The following is a 19525-nucleotide window of genomic DNA, read 5'->3' as shown; positions in this document are numbered from 1 at the left end:
TCGAACAAGATGAGCATATATATTTGTGTGCCATTATATATCACATAGTAATTAGTTTGAATGTTTGATTTATTATACATATAAACTCAACTAAATTTATGACTAGAATCAACATTGTTTTTTTTTTTTTACAAGAGCTAAAGCATTTGAAAATAATTATTAAAGGAAGACAAACTAGAATTAGCCATTTATTAAAAAAAAAAAAAAAAAAAAAAGACTTTGCTATAATAGCCATTTTATTTTCATTTTTACAGAATAATTTTATTTTTAATTTTTTTTTTTTTTTTTTTTGGGGGGGGGGGGGGGCTTTCTTCACTTTCTATTTTACAAAATAATAACAGAGTATCGAAAATGCATTGGAAAGTTTAGGATGTGCACTAAGGGCTTGTTCACATTTACTTAATTTCAGTTCAGTTCAACTCCAATCAGTTCAGTTCAGCTCTTAATTTCCCTCTCTCATAAAATATTCATTTCAGCTCAATTCAGTTCAGTTCAGTTCCAATCAGTTCAGTTCAGCTCCAATCAGTTCAGTTCAGTTCAGTTCAGTTCAGCTCAGTTCGGTAAATGTGAACATGCCCTAACTTTTATGTCAGAAAGTTTAGGGACGGAGTTGCTGATTATTATGTCAGAAAGTTTAGGGAGCTCTACCAATTAACCTGTAAATGAAGGTCATAAGAGGTTACAATGAGTAACTTGCAACTTTTGAAAGTTCGGTGAGCTAACTGCAACTTTTGGCTAAGTTTAGGGAGTAGTTGTGCAATTTACCTAATTAAAAAAGTTTACCTTCCTCCCCTATTCAAATTTTCTTTTACTTTCTTTCTATTTCATCAACATAAATACCTAATTTACCCCTCAAACATAGGCGGATAAGTCCAGACTCCATCCCCACCCCAAGTTACCCCATCCCTATCCCTATCCCTACCCCCACTCCAAGTAACTCAACCCCAACCCCAATAGAAAAAGACATAAATCAAATTAAAATTAAGTGCGTTTTTGTGTGGTTGGAATTACCTCTTTTTATTTTGCCAGGATTATTTATTCAAGGGCTACTCAATCGGTTAGGGGTTACTCCTAAATAAGTAAATTTGACCACACGGTGTGACCAACCATATATGAAAATTTGTGACCAACATAATTTCACACAATTAAATTACCAATATAATGAGGAGGAAATAGTAATAGAGTATTGTTATGTATTTGCAAATACATAACAAAAATTAAAATATTCTACAAACACAAGTAGATAGAGAAAAGGAGGAGAGAGATAAGAAGACATAGGTATGTAGGTAGACCCTACCTATTTTTTTTTTGTTACATTGCCATCATGTGACGGTGATTGCATGCTAATTGTTTTCACTGAAAGCTTATATAATACCATTGGATTTTTAGTGGTATTATTTATGCATAAATTTAGTACCATTGAATGCATATATAATATCTCTATATGCATATAAAATACCACTGAATGTTCAGTGATATTATTTGATAATCCAATTATACAAATTTAAATTTTGAAAATGCATATGTTTATGCATATACATAATTACATAAATGTCTCTTGTTATACACAAGCAAATGCAATGGTATACTCCCTTTAAAATGCCTTATGGCCTGTTTGGAAACCAAATTCTGGATTTGGCCCAATTACACTGTTTGGATTTACTCTGAATTTGGGAATTGGATTTGGCCCAATTCCAAGGTTTTGAAACAAAAGTTAATTTTGGTTGAATTAAAATTCCAACTTAAAAGATGTCATTCGAAATTCCAACAGTTAAAAAAAAGCCCAATCCTCTCTCCTAATTTCTCAAATTCTCTCTCCTATGGATGGGTTTCCTATTTTCTCTCTCCTCCATTGAAGAAGATCGTGACTACTGAGCTTTCTCGATCTCCTCTGTCGATGTTTTTGTCAATTAATCCTCCATTGTAGTGGCTTTTGTGCTCTCTTTGCCATTGAAGCTTACCTTGAATCCTCCATTAAAGCACACCTTAATCCTCCCTTGAATTAGCTTTTGAATTTCTCTACTCTTCAAACCTCCTCTCTTTTTAATTTGTTTGATAAGCTTTCGTTTTTTTCCCTAATTTTTGGTTTAATTTTGTCAATTTGATGAAATTAGGGATTATCTATTGTTAAGTTTTTCCCAAATTCATGCTTCAATTTTGTTGTAGTTTCAATTTGTTTAATTTGTGCGGCAGATTTCTTGTTCTTCTTTATTTCTTTTTTTTTTCTCTAATTTTTTTAATTCTCTGAGTTGATTTTGGGAAAAAAGCGAAAAGCAAGAACGAGTTCTGAAATTTGGTGGCAAAAGAAATCAATTTTGTTGCTGATGAAGTGTATTATCGTTTTAGCTTGAATCTAGGATTTGAAATTTTTTGTTTTCCCAAACAAGTTTTTGGAATTTGAAATTCTTAATTTGCCAAACATGAAACTTGGAATTGAATTCTAGAAATTGAAATTCTGGAATTGAAATCAATGATTTCAAATGAAATGTGAGTATCCAAACACAACCTTATGTAATTTAGAATGAAGGATATCTTAAGTGGTTAGAACTTTCCTCCCGATCTTAGATATTTGAGGATCCTGAGATGGATTTTCACTCGCGCCTTTGTGGCTTTTTTTTTTCCTTTCAAAAATCCAATATGTTCACGCTTAAATTAAAAATTAATTTCTTTCAAAAAAATAAAAAATAAAATAAAAAATTAATTAATTAGTTCAAAAAAGAGTTTAGGCAATATGGTCAATTTGCCTATAAATATCCAAGTCCATATTCCCCTTTTCTCCCCAAGTCCATATTCCTCGAAATCAATACACCAACCTCATATACAATTATACATCCATCATCACCTTATTCACGTCTTCTTCTTTCTCTCTCCTCTCATTCCCCAATTATTCCTCCCGATTCCCCAAATATTTTTAAATTAATCCCCTTAATTCTGTAAATTCGATTCAATCGGAACCCTAATTGCTGAACTTATTTTGAAATTGCCCAGAATTTCGATTGTTGTCATCTGAAAACCCTAATTTGTTTCCTCTTTGGTTGGTGTTCTAATGTGAAGAATCAATCATACGTATGAGCTGGTCGGTATTGAATCTGGGACTGTCATCGAATTCAAATCACTTCATTACTTGTCTTTTGATCTTTATTCTTCATTATTCACCTCAATTAAGCTCTACTTTGTTGTTTAATCTTAATCAACATAATTTTAATTCTTCATTATTATTATCATCAAATCCATCATCTTCATCTACCACGTTGTTTTTGTCGAATAATAATTCGACCTTAATTCTTCAGTCTAGAAATAATCCCAAATCATCATCATCATTCAATGGAGCTCAGAAACAAGAATAATCGCCAATTACGTCAAGGTATAATTTTTTTAATTAATTTTTAAAATTTCTTTTTTGGGATATTTAACTATTTCTGGGTGAATTTATTTTTGGAAGGAGTTTATTTGTCGGTTACTGATGGTGGGTCTCACTTTTCGCAGCTGTTGTTATGTGGTCGGTGTGGTGGGTTGTTATGTGAAATCTGAAATCTTTACAATATCAATCACTCGTTAATTTTTTTTATTTATTATTATTTATTTATTTTTTTTTATTTATATCTTACTTGTATCATTGTTATATGATGATGTCGTTATTTTCAATGTGTACTTTATATGTAGTGATTAAAGATTGATTTATGAGTTACTCTTCAACAAAAAAAAGTTTGATTAATCAGTGAGTGTAAAATTACCCAACTTTATTATCAATACCCTGTTTAATCTTAGTTGACATCGCTTTAAAGCGTGTTTGCTAGTACTTTGTACATGGTTTTAAACACGAATCTAACAAGACCCTACATGATTTTTTTGGACGAATGTTATTAAGGAGAACTTTCGAAGGCTTGTTGGAAAACAGGAGAATGATTTTGAATCTCACACTCTGCACTTAGTGCCCTAGGTTAGAGCCTTGTTGGGGGGTTTTTAACAGTTCTTCAATGGTTGTGACTATACATGAAAATGTGAACACCCATATTGTATAAAGTTTTGAACTTTCATGGTTTAATCATGATCCAATACATGGTTATATTCACTGTATTTGTTGTTGTAATTTAGTTTTGATGGAATTATGCAAATGTTCTGAAAATACTTGTATCTTTGCAGGTCTATGTTCTTCTGGCAATGAGGGGAGGCAGGGTGCCTCACCATCTGTCATAGTAATAGGTTCTGGTATGGCTGGTATTGCTGCTGCTCGTGCTCTTTATGACAATTCAATTCAGGTGCTTACTTAAGTTAAATTACTCTTGATCAAACCTACAAATTGATGTTACTTCCTACTTTATTTGATGGGATCTGTTGATCTATTGTATATTTTCTTCAAACTTGAATGTTTTGAGTTATTTGATTTAGCAATTTTTTGAAGTGCTGGGAAAGGGGATATTAAGAATCTGTTTGCCTTCTTTTTACTTACAGAGATTTTTTTTTTTTTTTTTTTAAATTTAATAAAAAAGATTCTTGTCTTTAGCAAAATATAGGAAAGAGAACATTTTTGTAAGAGAGATTTATTATGGAATTTGGAAACTTAAGCATATCACTAAATGAGAAATTGACTAATAAATGGCTCATTGGCCTATATTTTTTTTGTTGTTATGAAGAAGCAAATGCTATTTGTATTATTGTATAAATTTAATAGGAAATGCCTTTTGTGAATCCGTTATTTTGGTTAGAATAGGATTGCTGGAGCTTCTTTAATAGTCAATTAGGTGCATTGATGCTAGAGATTGCATAGTCCTTCACTGTATCTTGACATGTTATTCTATGTGATAGTTGCTGTAATTGGTGTGAAAACTTGAATATTATGTATTTTTTTGAAGGCTATTTCAGTTCTCAATGATATTCAGTTCTTGAACTTTTAGGTTACGGTGCTGGAGTCACGTGATAGAATTGGAGGTCGGGTATGTACAGACTACACATTTGGTTTTCCAGTTGACCTAGGTGCATCATGGTTAGTTTCTCAAGGACTTGAGTGATACATATTTTGGTACTTGTAGCTTTTGTTGTCCTTCTCTCCCATTGACTGATAATTAACTCATCAAGCTACTAATGATTCCTCAGGTTGCATGGTGTGTGCAATGAGAATCCGTTGGCACCTTTAATTGGTAGACTTGGCCTACCCCTTTATCGTACTAGCGGAGACAACTCTGTTTTGTATGACCATGACTTAGAGAGGTAATTCTTCTACGGTCAACTCTGTTGCTTATGATGGTATTAATTTCTATTATCAGTTGATACAATAATTTAAGTCTATTCAAGAATGAAGTTCTATCAGTTGTTCTTCAGGTGCTTCTGGGCCAAAATCTACACTTTTGGCTGGATGATTAATTTGAGTCTGAGTTTCTTATCTAATTTCCATCATTGAAAAGGTTGGTCTGAGAATCTTTCTGCCAGACAATTTTCTAGGTTATGGAACTATAAGTTCGCCCATGCTCAAGAGTCTTGACTTTAAAAAGCTCCGGATAAATCTAGTGATGCAGTCCTCATTCTGAACCTTAAAACCTGTGTAAATGGATGGGGTGGAGTGGTGTTTAATAACTAGTTTTGAAAAAAGAAAATTGTATGTATCATCGCATCTCCAATTTCTCGAGATGCTTTTAGGCTTTTGTGTATCTTTTTCACCGCATGAACATCATGATACAGGGTAGGGCAGGGTGATGGTAGGCTTTTTCTTGTCTAGTTTAATGTGTTTCATTTAGTATCACTACTACCCTGACTTTTGATAGTTTGACTGCCAGTCACTCGGCTGTCAGAGGATTGTATTTTGTTCTATTAACTAAAGTTACTAAACTTATCATAGCTGAAATATACCTTATGTTTTTATGAGTTCTCAAGTGTTGTGTCACTTCTTTGATGCAGCTATGCCCTTTTTGATTTGGAGGGGAGTCAAGTACCTCAGGAGCTGGTTGTCAAAGTTGGCGAAACATTTGAAAATGTTTTAAAAGAGGCAAGTAGCAGTTCTCACATTGTTTATCATGAATACTGTTTTCCCCTCAGAATGGCATTTTGGGGGTCACTAACTCACAATATTTACTCTGGTTGGTTTTTGATATTTAGACTGAAAAAGTACGAGAGGAATGCAAAGAGGACATCTCTATACAGGAAGCATTTTCAATTGTCTTTGAAAGGAGACCAGATTTGAGGTGAGTAGTATTTCTCTCTATTAAAAGTTATGCCTATTTGTTGTTAGGAAAGGATTCATTGCAAGTGTTTATAACTACAGGTTAGAAGGGCTTGCTCATAAGGTACTGCAGTGGTACTTGTGTAGGATGGAGGGTTGGTTTGCCGCAGATGCTGAGACCATATCTCTGAAGTGCTGGGATGAGGTAATTATTGTTCTCTCGTCTCCTTTTTTTTTTTTTTGCTTTGTTATTATTATTTTATTATTATTACATATATACATCTGTTCTGGTAGTTGTTACACTCTGTTTGTCCGTTGCATAAAGTTCTCAACACTTTTACTTTGACAAAATCTTTTTACTACCTACTCTTATCAAAAATATGTACCCCTTTCCAGTCTCTTTCTTTACTCACCTTTTTCTTACACCCATCCACTTTTTTTACACTCTTGTCTCTTTTACTTTTGTCACTCTTTTTACACCCTGTCACCAGTCTCCACATCAACTCTCTCCAATTGGCTCTTTATGTTCCAGATAGTAAATGTTGAGAACTTAAGGAAACCGAAGTATTATGCTGCTAATTCTGATGCATCATAGTTTTATGGCATTTATGCATCTAACCTTCCAAATTAGGCACTTTTTTCCATTAAAAATGCCTTTTTCATTTGTTATTTACTCTGGATTTTTGTTGCTTTCTTGTTCTGTAGGAAGTGCTCCTCCCTGGTGGACATGGGCTTATGGTGCGGGGATACCTTCCTGTTTTAAATACACTTGCCAAGGGTCTAGATATACGTCTGAACCACAGGTTAGAACATGGTATTTTTTTGTGTAAAACCTTCTATATTTCATACACCTTTTGTCTAGATGCATGACTTAATGCTGTCATTGTTCTCCAGAGTCACAAAGGTCACAAGACATCATAACGGGGTGAGGGTAATGGTAGAAAATGGCGGTACATTTATAGCCGATGCTGCAGTTATTGCTGTTCCTCTCGGTGTCCTAAAGGCTAATACAATTAGCTTTGAGCCAAAGCTTCCAAATTGGAAAGAGGATGCTATCTCCAATTTAGGAGTGGGAATTGAGAATAAGATAATTTTGCACTTTGAAAAGGTCTTTTGGCCAAATGTGGAGTTCTTAGGTGTAGTTGCAGAAACTTCATATGGATGCAGTTACTTTCTCAATCTCCACAAGGCTACTGGCCACTCTGTTCTTGTATATATGCCTGCTGGAAAGTTGGCCAAGGACATTGAGAAAATGTCCGATGAAGCCGCTGCAGGTTTTGCTTTTAAGCAGCTGCAAACAATTCTTCCAGATGCATCTGCGCCTGTAAGTTCTCAATTCTTGTGTTGATGTCCCATCTACCAGTTTGTGGGAAATGGATAAAATGTCTAGATCCTTCTTTTGGTTTGGTAGTCTTGTGGAACAATCTTAACTGAATTTTCAAATTATGCATGTTGTTTATGCAGATTCAGTATTTGGTGTCTCACTGGGGCTCCGATATAAACTCTCTTGGTTCCTACAGTTATGATACAGTTGGGAAGTCCCATGATTTGTATGAGAGGCTTAGGGTTCCAGTAGATAACTTATTTTTTGCGGGGGAGGCCACAAGCGCTAGTTTTCCTGGTTCAGTTCATGGTGCTTATTCAACTGGCCTGCAAGCAGCCGAGGACTGCAGAATGCGTGTCCTGGAGCGCTATGGCGAGTTAGATCTGTTCCAGCCAGCCATGGGTGATGAATCATTCAGCGTCCCCCTCCTTATTTCTAGAATGTGATGATCATGGAGGAATGATATTGTTTCTCTAAGGTGGAATATTGCATGTAATCTGTTAAAAGTGCAGCTTTGGTTAAGCCAATTGCTGTTCTATACTTTGTACCTTATTATGTTGTAAACAAACTTCTCAATATATAAATGAAGGACTTTGCTTGTGTGTAAATGTATATACTCCGTACTAATTTTCAGTGATAGCTTGTCAAATATGAAGTAATTACTTTTGAATAAGCAAACGTGTTTCTCATTTGAAATATAGTGGGGAAGTTGTCTATCCAGGGGATCTGAAGTAGATCGAATCAAGAATGATATAAGAGTTTTGTCGGTGTTTAAATAGCCAAGTTAAATCCAAAATTGAAGGGTTATAGGTACGGTTGTATGGATCGAATCACGGTTCGAGTTGTACGCGCATTGCACAATGTATGGCGTTCAAAGAAGCCATGAGATGGTTAGATACTTACACTTTGTTTGGATAGGAAGAAATGGAAGGAAAAGAAGAGAAGAGAAATGGAGGGGGACAAAATATCTTGTTTGGGTAAAAGATTGGGGGAAGGAAGGGGAAGGAGAGGGAGAGATCCATTTTCCCTTTCTCTATAATAATCCTAATCTCTCCAAAATTGGAGAGATTTGGAGGGAAAATGGAGCTCACCTCCCCCTCCCTTTCTTTTCCCTTCCCTTCCTCCATTTTCCCTCCCCTTCTTTTCCTTCCGTCTTTGCTATCCAAACAAAGCGTTAGAGTGAAGAGTGTATCAATGTCAATATCATCATTGTAGTAAAAGACTTTTCCTTTTGTGGGGTGACCATGAAATAAACGAAGATCCAACAAATAATAAAGTGTACACTATTTTTTTAAAAATTATTTTTCTCTCCTAATAATAATTAGGAAATTTTAGATTTTAACACCTCATAAAAACGCAAAAATTGATTTTAACACCCCCCCCCCAAAAAAAAAAGGATTTTAACACCAGATAAATTTCTAAAAATTTGGTATTACCACCACTTAACTGATTCTGTTTAGGAATCCGTTAAGTGGTCCATAAGCCACGTGTCGTGTGATTATTGGCCAAAAAAATAAAAAAAAAAGAAAAAAATAAAAAATAAAAAAAAATAAAAACCTAAAACTACCCAGCCACCACCACAGCACCACCCCCGCCTCCCCCCAACTCACCACATCCCTCCCCGAAACCACCACCCGTGTCGCACCACCACCCCCAACCCACCTGAACCCTCCCCCTCCCTTTCCCGCAACCGTATCGCCCCCAAAAACCACCAAACCCAAAACCCTTGTTCCTCAAAACGACCACGAATCTGGCCAAAAATGGCCGGTTTTAGGGATTAGTGGCCTTAACCGGCCGATTTCGGCCTTTTAAGGCCGGATTCGTGGCCGATTAGGGGGGCGAGGGTTTTGGGTTTGGTGGTTTTTGGGGGCGTTACGGTTGCGGGAAAGGGAGGGGAGTGTTCAGGTGGGTTGGGGGTGGTGGTGCGACACGGGTAGTGGTTTCGAGGAGGGTTGTGGTGAGTTGGGGGGAAGGCGACGGTGGCGCCGGGGTGGTGCTGTGGTGGTGGCCGGGTAGTTTTAGGTTTTTATTTTTTTAATTTCTCTTTTTTTTTCAACAAATAAAATGCTGACACGTGTTACTGTGGGCCACACTTAACGGAATTTTTGGATGGAAAACGTTAAGTGGTGGTAATACCAATTTTTTGGAAATTTATTTGGTGTTAAAATCCATTTTTTTTATGGGGGTGTTAAAATCAATTTTCGTGTTTTTGTGAGGTGTTAAAATCTAAAATAACCTAATAATTACGTAGTAGAATAATTGATGTTCATTTTAATTCAATATTTCTACTTTTAGTTATCTTATCCAACGTTCTCGGGACATTCGTTAGCTTTTTAAATATTTAACTATTTTTTTTTTGTGTTTAGAGAGTTACAAGGGCGAGTGATGGAAATCAAATAATCACTTGGCACTGGGATGGGGGAGGGGGGTTCTAACCACTTGTGCTATTCCTCACTTTCATTAAATATCTAACTAAAAATTGTAAAAACATGATATTTTGAACATACACATTACACGAAATCTAACACACGTGAGTGTATCTTTCACTTATAAATTACGAAAGCTAGTTAAAGTATAATTTGTATAATGTCATAAGTCAAATGCTTTTAATCCGAAATATAGGAAAAAAAATATCCATAGCTTCTAGTTCTAGGCCATTCACAAGAGTCAAAACTCACTTATGAAGGATGGAAATCAATTTAGCCTGTAAATTTATTATAGACAAAATTCGATCACAAATGGTATGTATCACTGTCCAATTGTTCTAACTAAGAAAAAATACACATGATTATGTTTTTTGAAAGAATACATGATTATTGCCTCAGAAAAAAAAATGATTACTTGAATAACCGATATTTTGACTTTTTTTTTTTTTTAGGAAAACCGGTATTTTGACTTTTGAGAAACAACAATTAGCCCTTTGGCTTTGTATCATAAATTCATAATTAGGTTTTTTGGTTTCGTTGGGTTTGTGGGACTACACGTTTAACACGAAACACATCATGTGGTTGTCCTTTCTTGAGTTTCTTCCTATCTTCATCTTTTGATTGGAAAAGTATAATGTTAGCCATATACTTATGGTAGCTTTCTCATGTAAGTACGTAACCTTTCATTGACTATTTATGGTTGTTTTTTTGTCATAAATGATATACTAATAAATGATATAGAGGTGATTTGATGGTGTTTTTTTTTTAGAGAATTCGAGAACTCCAATTATAAGGCCTTTGACTATGTATTGTAAATTCATAGCTAAACCTTTTCGCTTTGTTGGGTTTGTGGGACTACAAGAAGCATGTCATGTGGTGATTCAAGTAAAAGCCATCCTTTTATGAGAGAAGAGTCAAATAGAGAATGATGGGCCTCGGAGTAACAAACAATTTCTCTTATTGAGACAAGAACAGTAAATGTTAAGATTAGCAATTTTCTCATACATTGTATAAATTTAACAAATTTTTTTTTTCCTTTGTTGGTAATCCCAACTAGAAAATAGTTCTCGAACTAATAAAATGAATTAAATTTAGGAAGATATTGACTTGACCTCATTTTTTTTTTAAAAAAATCTATTAATTTAGGGCAGCGTCTTGGCTTGTCTTATAGCTAAAGCATGACAAGACACTGCCTAGAAAGACAAGGCAATACAAGGCCAAGAAAAAAGGTAAAATGGTCAAGATAAGACTAGAAAAGTCATCTTACGATCAAACATCATGACAAGAGGTGGACTAAAGCATATGAATGATTACAGGCACCGCGTTCGACTCTTAATTGGGGCCTTTTAGGAACCCTATAAAAAAACCTGACCAATTTCGGAGATTTTATGATCTGGTGTTGAAAACTCACAAGATCGTTGGAGACGCATCCTTGGGACATATAATGTGAATTGGAACAGTAGGCGACCATTAATTGGTCACATAAAGGCTCGTGGTGGCTTGAGTCCATGGAAGGAGGTGTATACATAAATCATAAATGACTAAATTGATAGTTTGGAAGCAAAGTAGATGGCTAAAACCACCCAAAAAGCTTCATGTAGTTTTGTGGTTCTCGTTGAGTCTACGAAAAGCACCCTAACATGTTTTTCTTTCTTGACCCAAAAAAGTCAAATATTGTCTAAAACTTCAGGTTATAATCCACGTTTTGGACCAATTTTGGAGATTTGGGACTTGATGTTGAAAACTATTAGGATGGTAGGATATGCATCTCGAGGTCATATAATATTGTAATTGGAACCATAAGAGGTCTATTAATAGGATTATAAAGTCTCAATAATGAGTTTGGTTCAGCTATGTGGCTGTTTTGAAATTATATTGTATGGGTTAGTGAAGAGCTACAAAAGATCTTTGTTTATATCTCCAATTTGGCATTCTAGGTCCTATTGCTTTCGTGGGCCTTTTTGTAAAACTAAATAAAATTTGCAAGGTTGGTAATCCTCTATGCTTTAATTTGAGTAGCTCCACATTCTCTCATGATGATCAAAGCTCCCAAAGTACAATCATAGTATGTCTCAAAAATACATTCTAGGATCATTCTTCAGTTGATTTTTCATTTTTTTTTTTAATTTTTTTTTTAATTTTTTTTTTTTTTTTTAAAATTATCTTTCTTTTTATAGGGCGTACATATATTAGGGAGCAGTAAGATCTTGACAAAATACATTGAAAGGGTTTGAAATTGAAACAATATTAAAGTAAAACTTAATAAATTATTTTGTATATTGAATAATTGAATGGAAGTTAATAATATTTACACATGACACATCCTTAGCAGTTAGATACATAAATAAGAACTAGCCATCTTATGACTTATCACCTCCTTCAGTCTATCTTTGTTACAGACAACACTTCTGTGTTCCTCAACAACCACTCATCTTCTCCGACCAGGCCGGTGTTGCCGAGAGAAAGTATTCCTAAGCTTTTCTTTTCACAAACTATTGAAATGCATACATCATACAAAGTCTTCTATCATAGCAGTACTCTGTCAAAATTTCAGCCATTTGGACGTGCAGTACCAAGGATATGCATGTTTGTGCATATCCACCAATGACTGATGACTCTCACGAACCCCTCAAACCAATAGAAAAAAGGAAAAGAAACGGAAAATTTGAACATGAATATGAAAGAATACCACCTATATTTTCTTTTGGAGAGGAAAATTGTATTCTGCAGAGTGCAGACGACAGCTGAGTAAGATCTAAAGAACAGAAGTATAGCTTTCGATAGGATCAGATTCTTCAAGCATTGAAGCTGCTTGAAAACACTCAGCAGCATCAGCATTTCGTCCATCATCTCTATGTACCAATCCAAGGTAATACCAAGCTTTACGACTTGTAGGTTCAAGTCTCAATGCATCTGACAACAAGTTTCTTGCCACAGGCAATGCTTGAGGTCCCATTTTTGACAGCAATGCACCGAGCAGTACCTTGCAGGGCACGTAATTTGGGTCCAACAAAATAGCATTGGTATAAGAAGCCAAAGCTTCTTTAACTAGCCCACGCCCTTCATACATGACACCTATAAAAATAGAAAAGAAAAAAAAAAGATCATGAAAAACACCTCAGAAAAACACAATTCTTACCCCAGAAGTCAATCAAACAGAAGTCTCTGAAACCTTCAGTTTTATTTAAAAATCAATCTGGAATTATGCAACCAATTACTGAAATACTGCATGATACAGGTCCTTTCGATTATCTATATTGGTAGAATTTCTGGCCATCTAAGTAAATTACATTTCTCAAGTCATAGCTAAATGCACTACAGTACTCCCATGATTTTCAGAAATCTCCTTTTAAATGGTCTAATCTACTCTAGATAGTCCTTGTCGTTTGAAGCCTTTTTTGAATTCCTTCAAACATTAATTAAACCATTTTTCTCTGTTTACTATACCAGAAAATGCTTTCAGCAAAGTGGTTGTTATTAATTTTTTTTTTTTTTTTTTTTTTTTTAAAAATTTATTTTAAGGAGGGGGAGTTTAAAATTTGCAATATCAAATAACAAATGCAGCGGTACGTCAGATATAATAAGTGAGCTTGCCAAGAGGAATGCAGGTTATATTTTTCACCTAAACATAAACTTCAAAACGCTTGCAAAAATTCAAAATCCATTTTCTTTTTTAATGAAGAATGATGGGTTTCACATCCGTAATTCTATGCTCCTTTTTCATTTAGTTCAATATCAAGGTTTAATAGCCTGCAACCTTGTACACAACTAGGCACAATAACATTGCTGCATAACTATTTATTGTTTTGGCAGTCCAATAAACAACTACATACAATAAGCAATGTCATAAACTACAAGAATTTTTTAACCATTAATTTGACAAAAAGACCGGGATCGAAATGGCACCAGTAACCCTTTCTGGTTCAGTCATGACTTAAGAAACATTATCCATGACAAGCAGATTAACATTATGTTAGGATGACAGTAGTGAAGGGAAGAGGGAGGGGGGTGGGGGTGGGGGGGTGGGGGGGAGTGGAGAAGAAAAAAAAAGGGAAGAGAAAGGGAGGTGAGGGGAGGGCGTGACCTTCCATTTTTCTTCCAGTTCTCTCCAACAATTGAGGGATTTGGATTATGAAAATGTGAAGTCAATGTACCCCTCCATTTCCTTTCCTTTCCCTTCCCTTACCCTATGCCTTATCCAAATAAGGGAAATTATATCCCTCAATTTCCCTCCCCCCCCACCCCCCTTCTCTTTAAATATTCCTATTCAACATAGTGTAAATTGCAAAAAAAAAAACAACATTTATCCGTTATAAAAAGCCGTGATGGACAAGGACAACTTTCAGGCCGTTTATCTATGTGTGACACAAAAAACCAATGCTCCCTCAAAGTCCTTGTCTTATGGTACAAAATAAATTTAGGGTTTTTCCCAATTACTGTCCTTAACTCCCTATATTACTTCATTTTCTATTTGTATCCTCCCTTTTACTGATTATAAATTGTACCCCTTAATTAGAAAGTATACACAATGTCTCAGTTGTTAACAGGATGCTTAAAAGTTCAATTAAGATGCATTTAAAGTACTTTTAAGCTTATGTATAAAGGTAATGTAATACGTTGAGTTATGTATTTTGATACTAAGATCTTAATTAAAGTTATGTTGCAGTTTCCGACTTTTAAACTTAATTAACGCAAGTCATCAAGATTTGTTAATAATTATCAGAAATCCTTATAACTCATCCTAGCAACACTTGTCTACATAAAGTTAATTGCAGGGATGTCGCATATAACTATCTTTAAGTTAGGGCTACAACGCTTTTTGAAAGGTGCTGATACAATGTAGAAAATGAAAATATTCATGAAAATTACTTAGAAAAATCTAGGAAATAAAAGTTGATCCAGACTGTTGACAGGAAACTAAGAAATAAAATCAGGAATGAAAATGGCATTTGTACCTTCGGTCTGGGGGACTAACACATCATTACTGAGTTAATATTCTGAAGGGTACCAGACTACCTTATATGCAGTTAAGTGATCTCAATTGTTAAGTACCAATACTTTTAAAATGAATCAATTTGAATGATGGCTTTAACAGCATTCTCAAGCCTCACAATTAAAATAAGATAATTGCTCAAACAAGAATAAAACAGCCCCGAACAGTAAAGCCATCCAATGTTCTGATAACAGTCAGCAAAATTCCCATTAAACATAATGTCAAGATCACTCGTAAAAGTCACTCCACAACTCATAAGTCTCACTCTACTTGTAATGTTAGGTCTATTTTACGTAATACTTGTCCCAAAAAGATTTAGGTTAGGTGAGAATAAATTAACACGTATATAATCTCACTCTAGAATCAGTTAAACATTTTTTCAAAAAATAAGTTATTTCATTTCAATCATCATCCAATCAGAGAAAACAGATCACAACTTGCCTTCTGTGTGTAATGTTTCAGCAGAATATTGCCTCAGAGACTGAGCTTTCTCCAAGCAGGCCTCGACATCCTTCCAGTGAGAAAGGCTTGAGTATAAATTTGCAAGACCAAGCCAAACTTCAAACTCATTGACTTTATCATCACCAGCCTATAAAAATATAAGAGGATCACTTTGCAGTGCTATATAAATAAATTTATATTTTGAGAGAAAGAAATACACCAAATCTTAATCCCTAAAAAACATTATACATAAAAAGAATATTAGAATTTCTATCTTAAATATGGAATTCTGTTTCAGCAAGTAGGCATTCTAACTAGATATAAGGGAGAGGGAGGGAGAGAGAGAGAGAGAGAGAGAGAGAGAGGATGAATGGAGTAAGGGTAAGGTAGTAAAAGGAGTTTGCCAGAATGGAGTGGATGAAAGTAATAAGAACTTATTGAGACGGATGAAAACGAAAGTGAACCTTTTGAACAGAAAAAAACGGAAAGAGTTAAGAACTTTCAGAAACGAAGTTCAAGTTAATCAGCAACCTAAAGTTAAAAGATTTTGGAAAACTGTAACATTTGTAATAGAGCTATACGCTTGCAATTATGTTTGTGAAACTCCTGGGTCAAATCCAGTACAGTTTCCTTTTTTTTTTTCCTTGTTTCACTAGAGTTCAAATACCTTAAATTTAACATTAGTAATAACATACGTAAGAAGTTCATCCAGTAACGCTTTAGAACTTTGTAGATAATTTTATACAATGCTAAATTACAATCTTTGAAAAGTAACCCACTTGAAAATTCGTTTTCCCTGGGAGGCGGTGACATCATGTGATGAGACCATTTTGGATCAAAATAAAAGTTAACCCCATATCAGAACAATTTTGAGCCTTCCTAAATTTCAAAGCCTATCAATGCATAATGCATGCATTATGCATATGACAGAATATCCTTGAAGTCATAACAAGAATTGTGAGAAAAGATAAGGCAGAAAGAGCAATGAGTATTCAATTCTGACAAAAGATACTCCGTATAAGAAAATTTTAATGAAAACTATAGATTTCCAAAATCATCTTTAACATGCAGCAAGGCCAAATAGATAAAATGATATTTTTTCAGACAATATTAGTAGACAATCAGGTATTATGAATAAAATGTCAGGGAATTATCCTAACCTGATGATTGGCTTTAATAGGACCAAAAGATTTCCTTTGGGCTTGAACAAGTGCCAGCAGGTAACGATAAGTTTCTATTGCACCCATTGGTAACGACTGAAAGATCTTGAGCTTTGCTTTCATCCTAAGAAGTGGTCCTTGCTCCCATTTTGCAGTCTCGTCTAAAGCGGCATCAATAACCACTTGAGCTTCGGAATATCTCTTTTGAGAAGAAAGGATCAAAGCAAGCAACCGCCAACCTTTCAACACAGATCCACCGGTCGCATCAATAAACTGCTTTGCATATCTCAATGCAGCATTTACATTGCGATACTCTGCATATTGAATTGCCAACTCTAAAAGAAGATCTGGGTTGCTGGAATCAAAACTACGGGCCTCCTCCAATGATTTTAAAGCTTCACACTGCAAACTAGACCTTTCATAGTCAGACGAGGATACTTTAGCTTGCCTCCCCAAACAATGTCCTAGCATGCGTAAAGCTACACCTTTAAAATGCTCTTGATCATCTGATGCACTAGTCATTGCTCTCTGTGCAAATCCCACACCCTCAGCAGCCAGAAAAGGGTCCTCACTGCAAATCTTAGCTGCTAATAACAAAGCCATAAGGTCATCTGGTCTCTCATTATCATGTAAAGATTTCCTTAATAAATTTAAGGCTTCTTTATTTTCCCCTGCTCCACTGTGACAAAGAGCCAAGGCAACCCAGCGGTCAATACGATTAAAAGTTCCGGGCATTACCTCTTCAAGTTGCCTTGCCAAGACAGAAGTTTGACTGCAAAGAGATAATGCAAACGTAAGGTGCTCCATGACTGATGGATCCCATTTGGTCTTGCCAAGGGCACATTTCCGTATTAGGATCATCAAAAGTAAAATTGCCTCCTCTAAATTGTTCCTAGGAATATAAGATCCATCAATCTGTACTGACAAACTGGGTGCTGCAGCATCTACACCACTATACAGCAGAAATACTGCAAATTTTTTCTGAATCCTTGCACAGCAGTCATTATCAAGGTTCCACTGACTAAGGAGGGCACGCCTATATGCAGCAATGGCTTCATCATGAGATCCAGCTTGTTTCCAGAGTTCAGGAAGAAGTTCCACTGCTTGACTAACTGTCTCTTGCAACCGTCCATCCACTTGCAAATCAGGTATACCGTGCTGGAATATCTTTTCCACTGTATCCAGAACACTCTTGCATTCACCAGCAGCCTCTGTAAAACGGTCAACAACAAACTTTTGTTGATTGTATTCTTTACAGAACAAAAGAAAAATTGTAGAAGGAATCAAAAGAAATGAAATGCCAAATGGGTAAAATGAGATAATGAGTGAATGTAATCATCCATACCAGTTAACCTCCCAAGCTTCTGAAGGGATTTGGCCTTCAGATATATGGCTTCAAGAACTAGGCCAGCAGCATGTTGTGGGACATTATGCACAGATTCAGTGCGAGGGCGACCCTTTTTAGATGGCTTATCACTAAGCGATGGCTGAAACCGCTGAATCGCAGATTGAAGATCAATACCTTCAAATACACGAAGGGCACCTTCTACATTACCTCTCTGGTACTCCAACCTTCCCAAAAGGGCCCTGGCTTCCTGTAAAGAAGCCATTCAATCAGTAACGAGCCATAGCATGCACATTTGTGTACATGGCAGGGAAGCTAATTTGATGCTAACTTACACCACTGTATTAAGAGCTCAAATATTGGCAATAAATAGTTATATCACAAAGAAACTGCAACAGAGACATTTTACAAGAAAGGAATATCAAAGATACAATCACCCTAGGCCAATAAGAATATACTAGTCATTAATAGTGGAGCAGACCAGCTAAATGAAGATAAGTGAAGAGTTGAAAACATTCACTGAAACACAAACTGATGCCAAAAAACATTGGCAACCAGTACTTCATTATTTTATAATTAAGTAAAATAGCTCAATGGGCTTACTAATTCGACAACCATTATATTGGAAGCACAAGAGTTTTTCAGTGTAAATTAAATCAGCTTAAACAAGATTCTAATTTCCCTCATTGGACATAATGAAATCCGTCTCTCTAAGTAATTCAAGACCTTTATCCTATGGGAGAACCACTTATGTCAGAATAAGAGATTTAACTGGATGCACAAACTGAAGTATACACCTGTGAAAGCTTTACACACACACACACACACACACACACATAAATTGACACTCAATTTCCGTTACAAATAAGCAATCACACATTCTGATTAAAAAGGCTCTCAATTGCATGTTACTAAACCTACAAGATCTCACATTCATGTTACAAAGGTGGAATATAATTGCACCCTAAAATCAGGCATGGAAAAGTTGATACACAAAGGACCTACCAAAGAAAGGCAATAATTGAACTTCACAAACACAGACACAAACACAAATCGAAACTCAAATGCAATTTATGCCAATAACATGATCTCCAAATAAACATGATCAAACAATTCCTCCAAGCAAATCAATATCCACCTTCATTCTACCAAGAATGCAACTATACAATTATACATGCCATCTTAAAAACACCTTAACAGTGTACAAAATCATATATATATATACGATTAAAAGGAAAGAAATGTACTTCAAAATTGAGAGATAAACCCTCACGCAACGACGATTCGGCTTCTTGAATGTTACCCTCATCAAGCTTAGCTTCAAGCTCCGCCGTTTTCATGGAATTCCCATTTGCACGGAATTCTCTTTCCCACGTTTCTTCTTCATGATCGCTCGAAACTGCCGATTGGCTGCCTGGCATATGTATTTCTTCCAATTCCCAGCCCTAAAAACCTCCCAATTTTCTTCTTCTTTCTTCCTCCAATTCAATTCAATCTAAATCAAAATTCCAACCCAGAAAAATTAAAACATCATACATAACAATATCTCTAAAATTAACATCATTTCATTGCAATGTTGATCAAAATTCAGATCATCAATATATAACAGGTAGAAATTCAGCTAATCAATGATAACAATGGCACTGTTTAATTAACTGCTGAATTTTCATTTTTTATCTGTT

General features: G+C 35.3%; 2 protein-coding genes across 3 annotated transcripts; one reads left to right on the top strand and one right to left on the bottom strand.

Moving 5' to 3' along the window:
* Positions 1-2813: 2813 nt before the first annotated feature.
* On the top strand, positions 2814-8086 carry LOC145558236 (polyamine oxidase 2-like). Of its 2 annotated transcripts, none has more exons than XM_081619395.1 (10): positions 2814-3364; positions 4144-4259; positions 4896-4984; positions 5095-5208; positions 5893-5980; positions 6091-6176; positions 6257-6359; positions 6860-6957; positions 7049-7478; positions 7619-8086. In XM_081619395.1, exons 1-10 carry the CDS (start codon positions 3325-3327, stop codon positions 7922-7924), a joined length of 1470 nt encoding a protein of 489 aa, XP_081475521.1. In that variant the 5' UTR covers positions 2814-3324; the 3' UTR covers positions 7925-8086. The 2 variants fall into 2 exon arrangements, with proteins under 2 accessions (XP_081475521.1, XP_081475522.1); XM_081619396.1 differs by lacking the exon at positions 2814-3364 and adding an exon at positions 3678-3940.
* Positions 8087-12157: 4071 nt separating this feature from the next.
* On the bottom strand, positions 12158-19342 carry LOC145559379 (protein NPG1-like). Its single transcript, XM_081620801.1, has 5 exons — positions 19091-19342; positions 17844-18093; positions 16499-17709; positions 15339-15486; positions 12158-12979 (listed from the first exon to the last, which is right to left on the bottom strand). Exons 1-5 carry the CDS (start codon positions 19262-19264, stop codon positions 12660-12662), a joined length of 2103 nt encoding a protein of 700 aa, XP_081476927.1. The 5' UTR covers positions 19265-19342; the 3' UTR covers positions 12158-12659.
* Between the last annotated feature and the right edge of the window lie 183 nt (positions 19343-19525).

The sequence above is a fragment of the Chenopodium album genome, chromosome 9 (assembly GCF_948465745.1).
Source record: "Chenopodium album chromosome 9, dcCheAlbu1.1, whole genome shotgun sequence".
Lineage (NCBI taxonomy): Eukaryota > Viridiplantae > Streptophyta > Magnoliopsida > Caryophyllales > Amaranthaceae > Chenopodium > Chenopodium album.
This window is presented reverse-complemented; position numbering and strand designations above follow the sequence as displayed.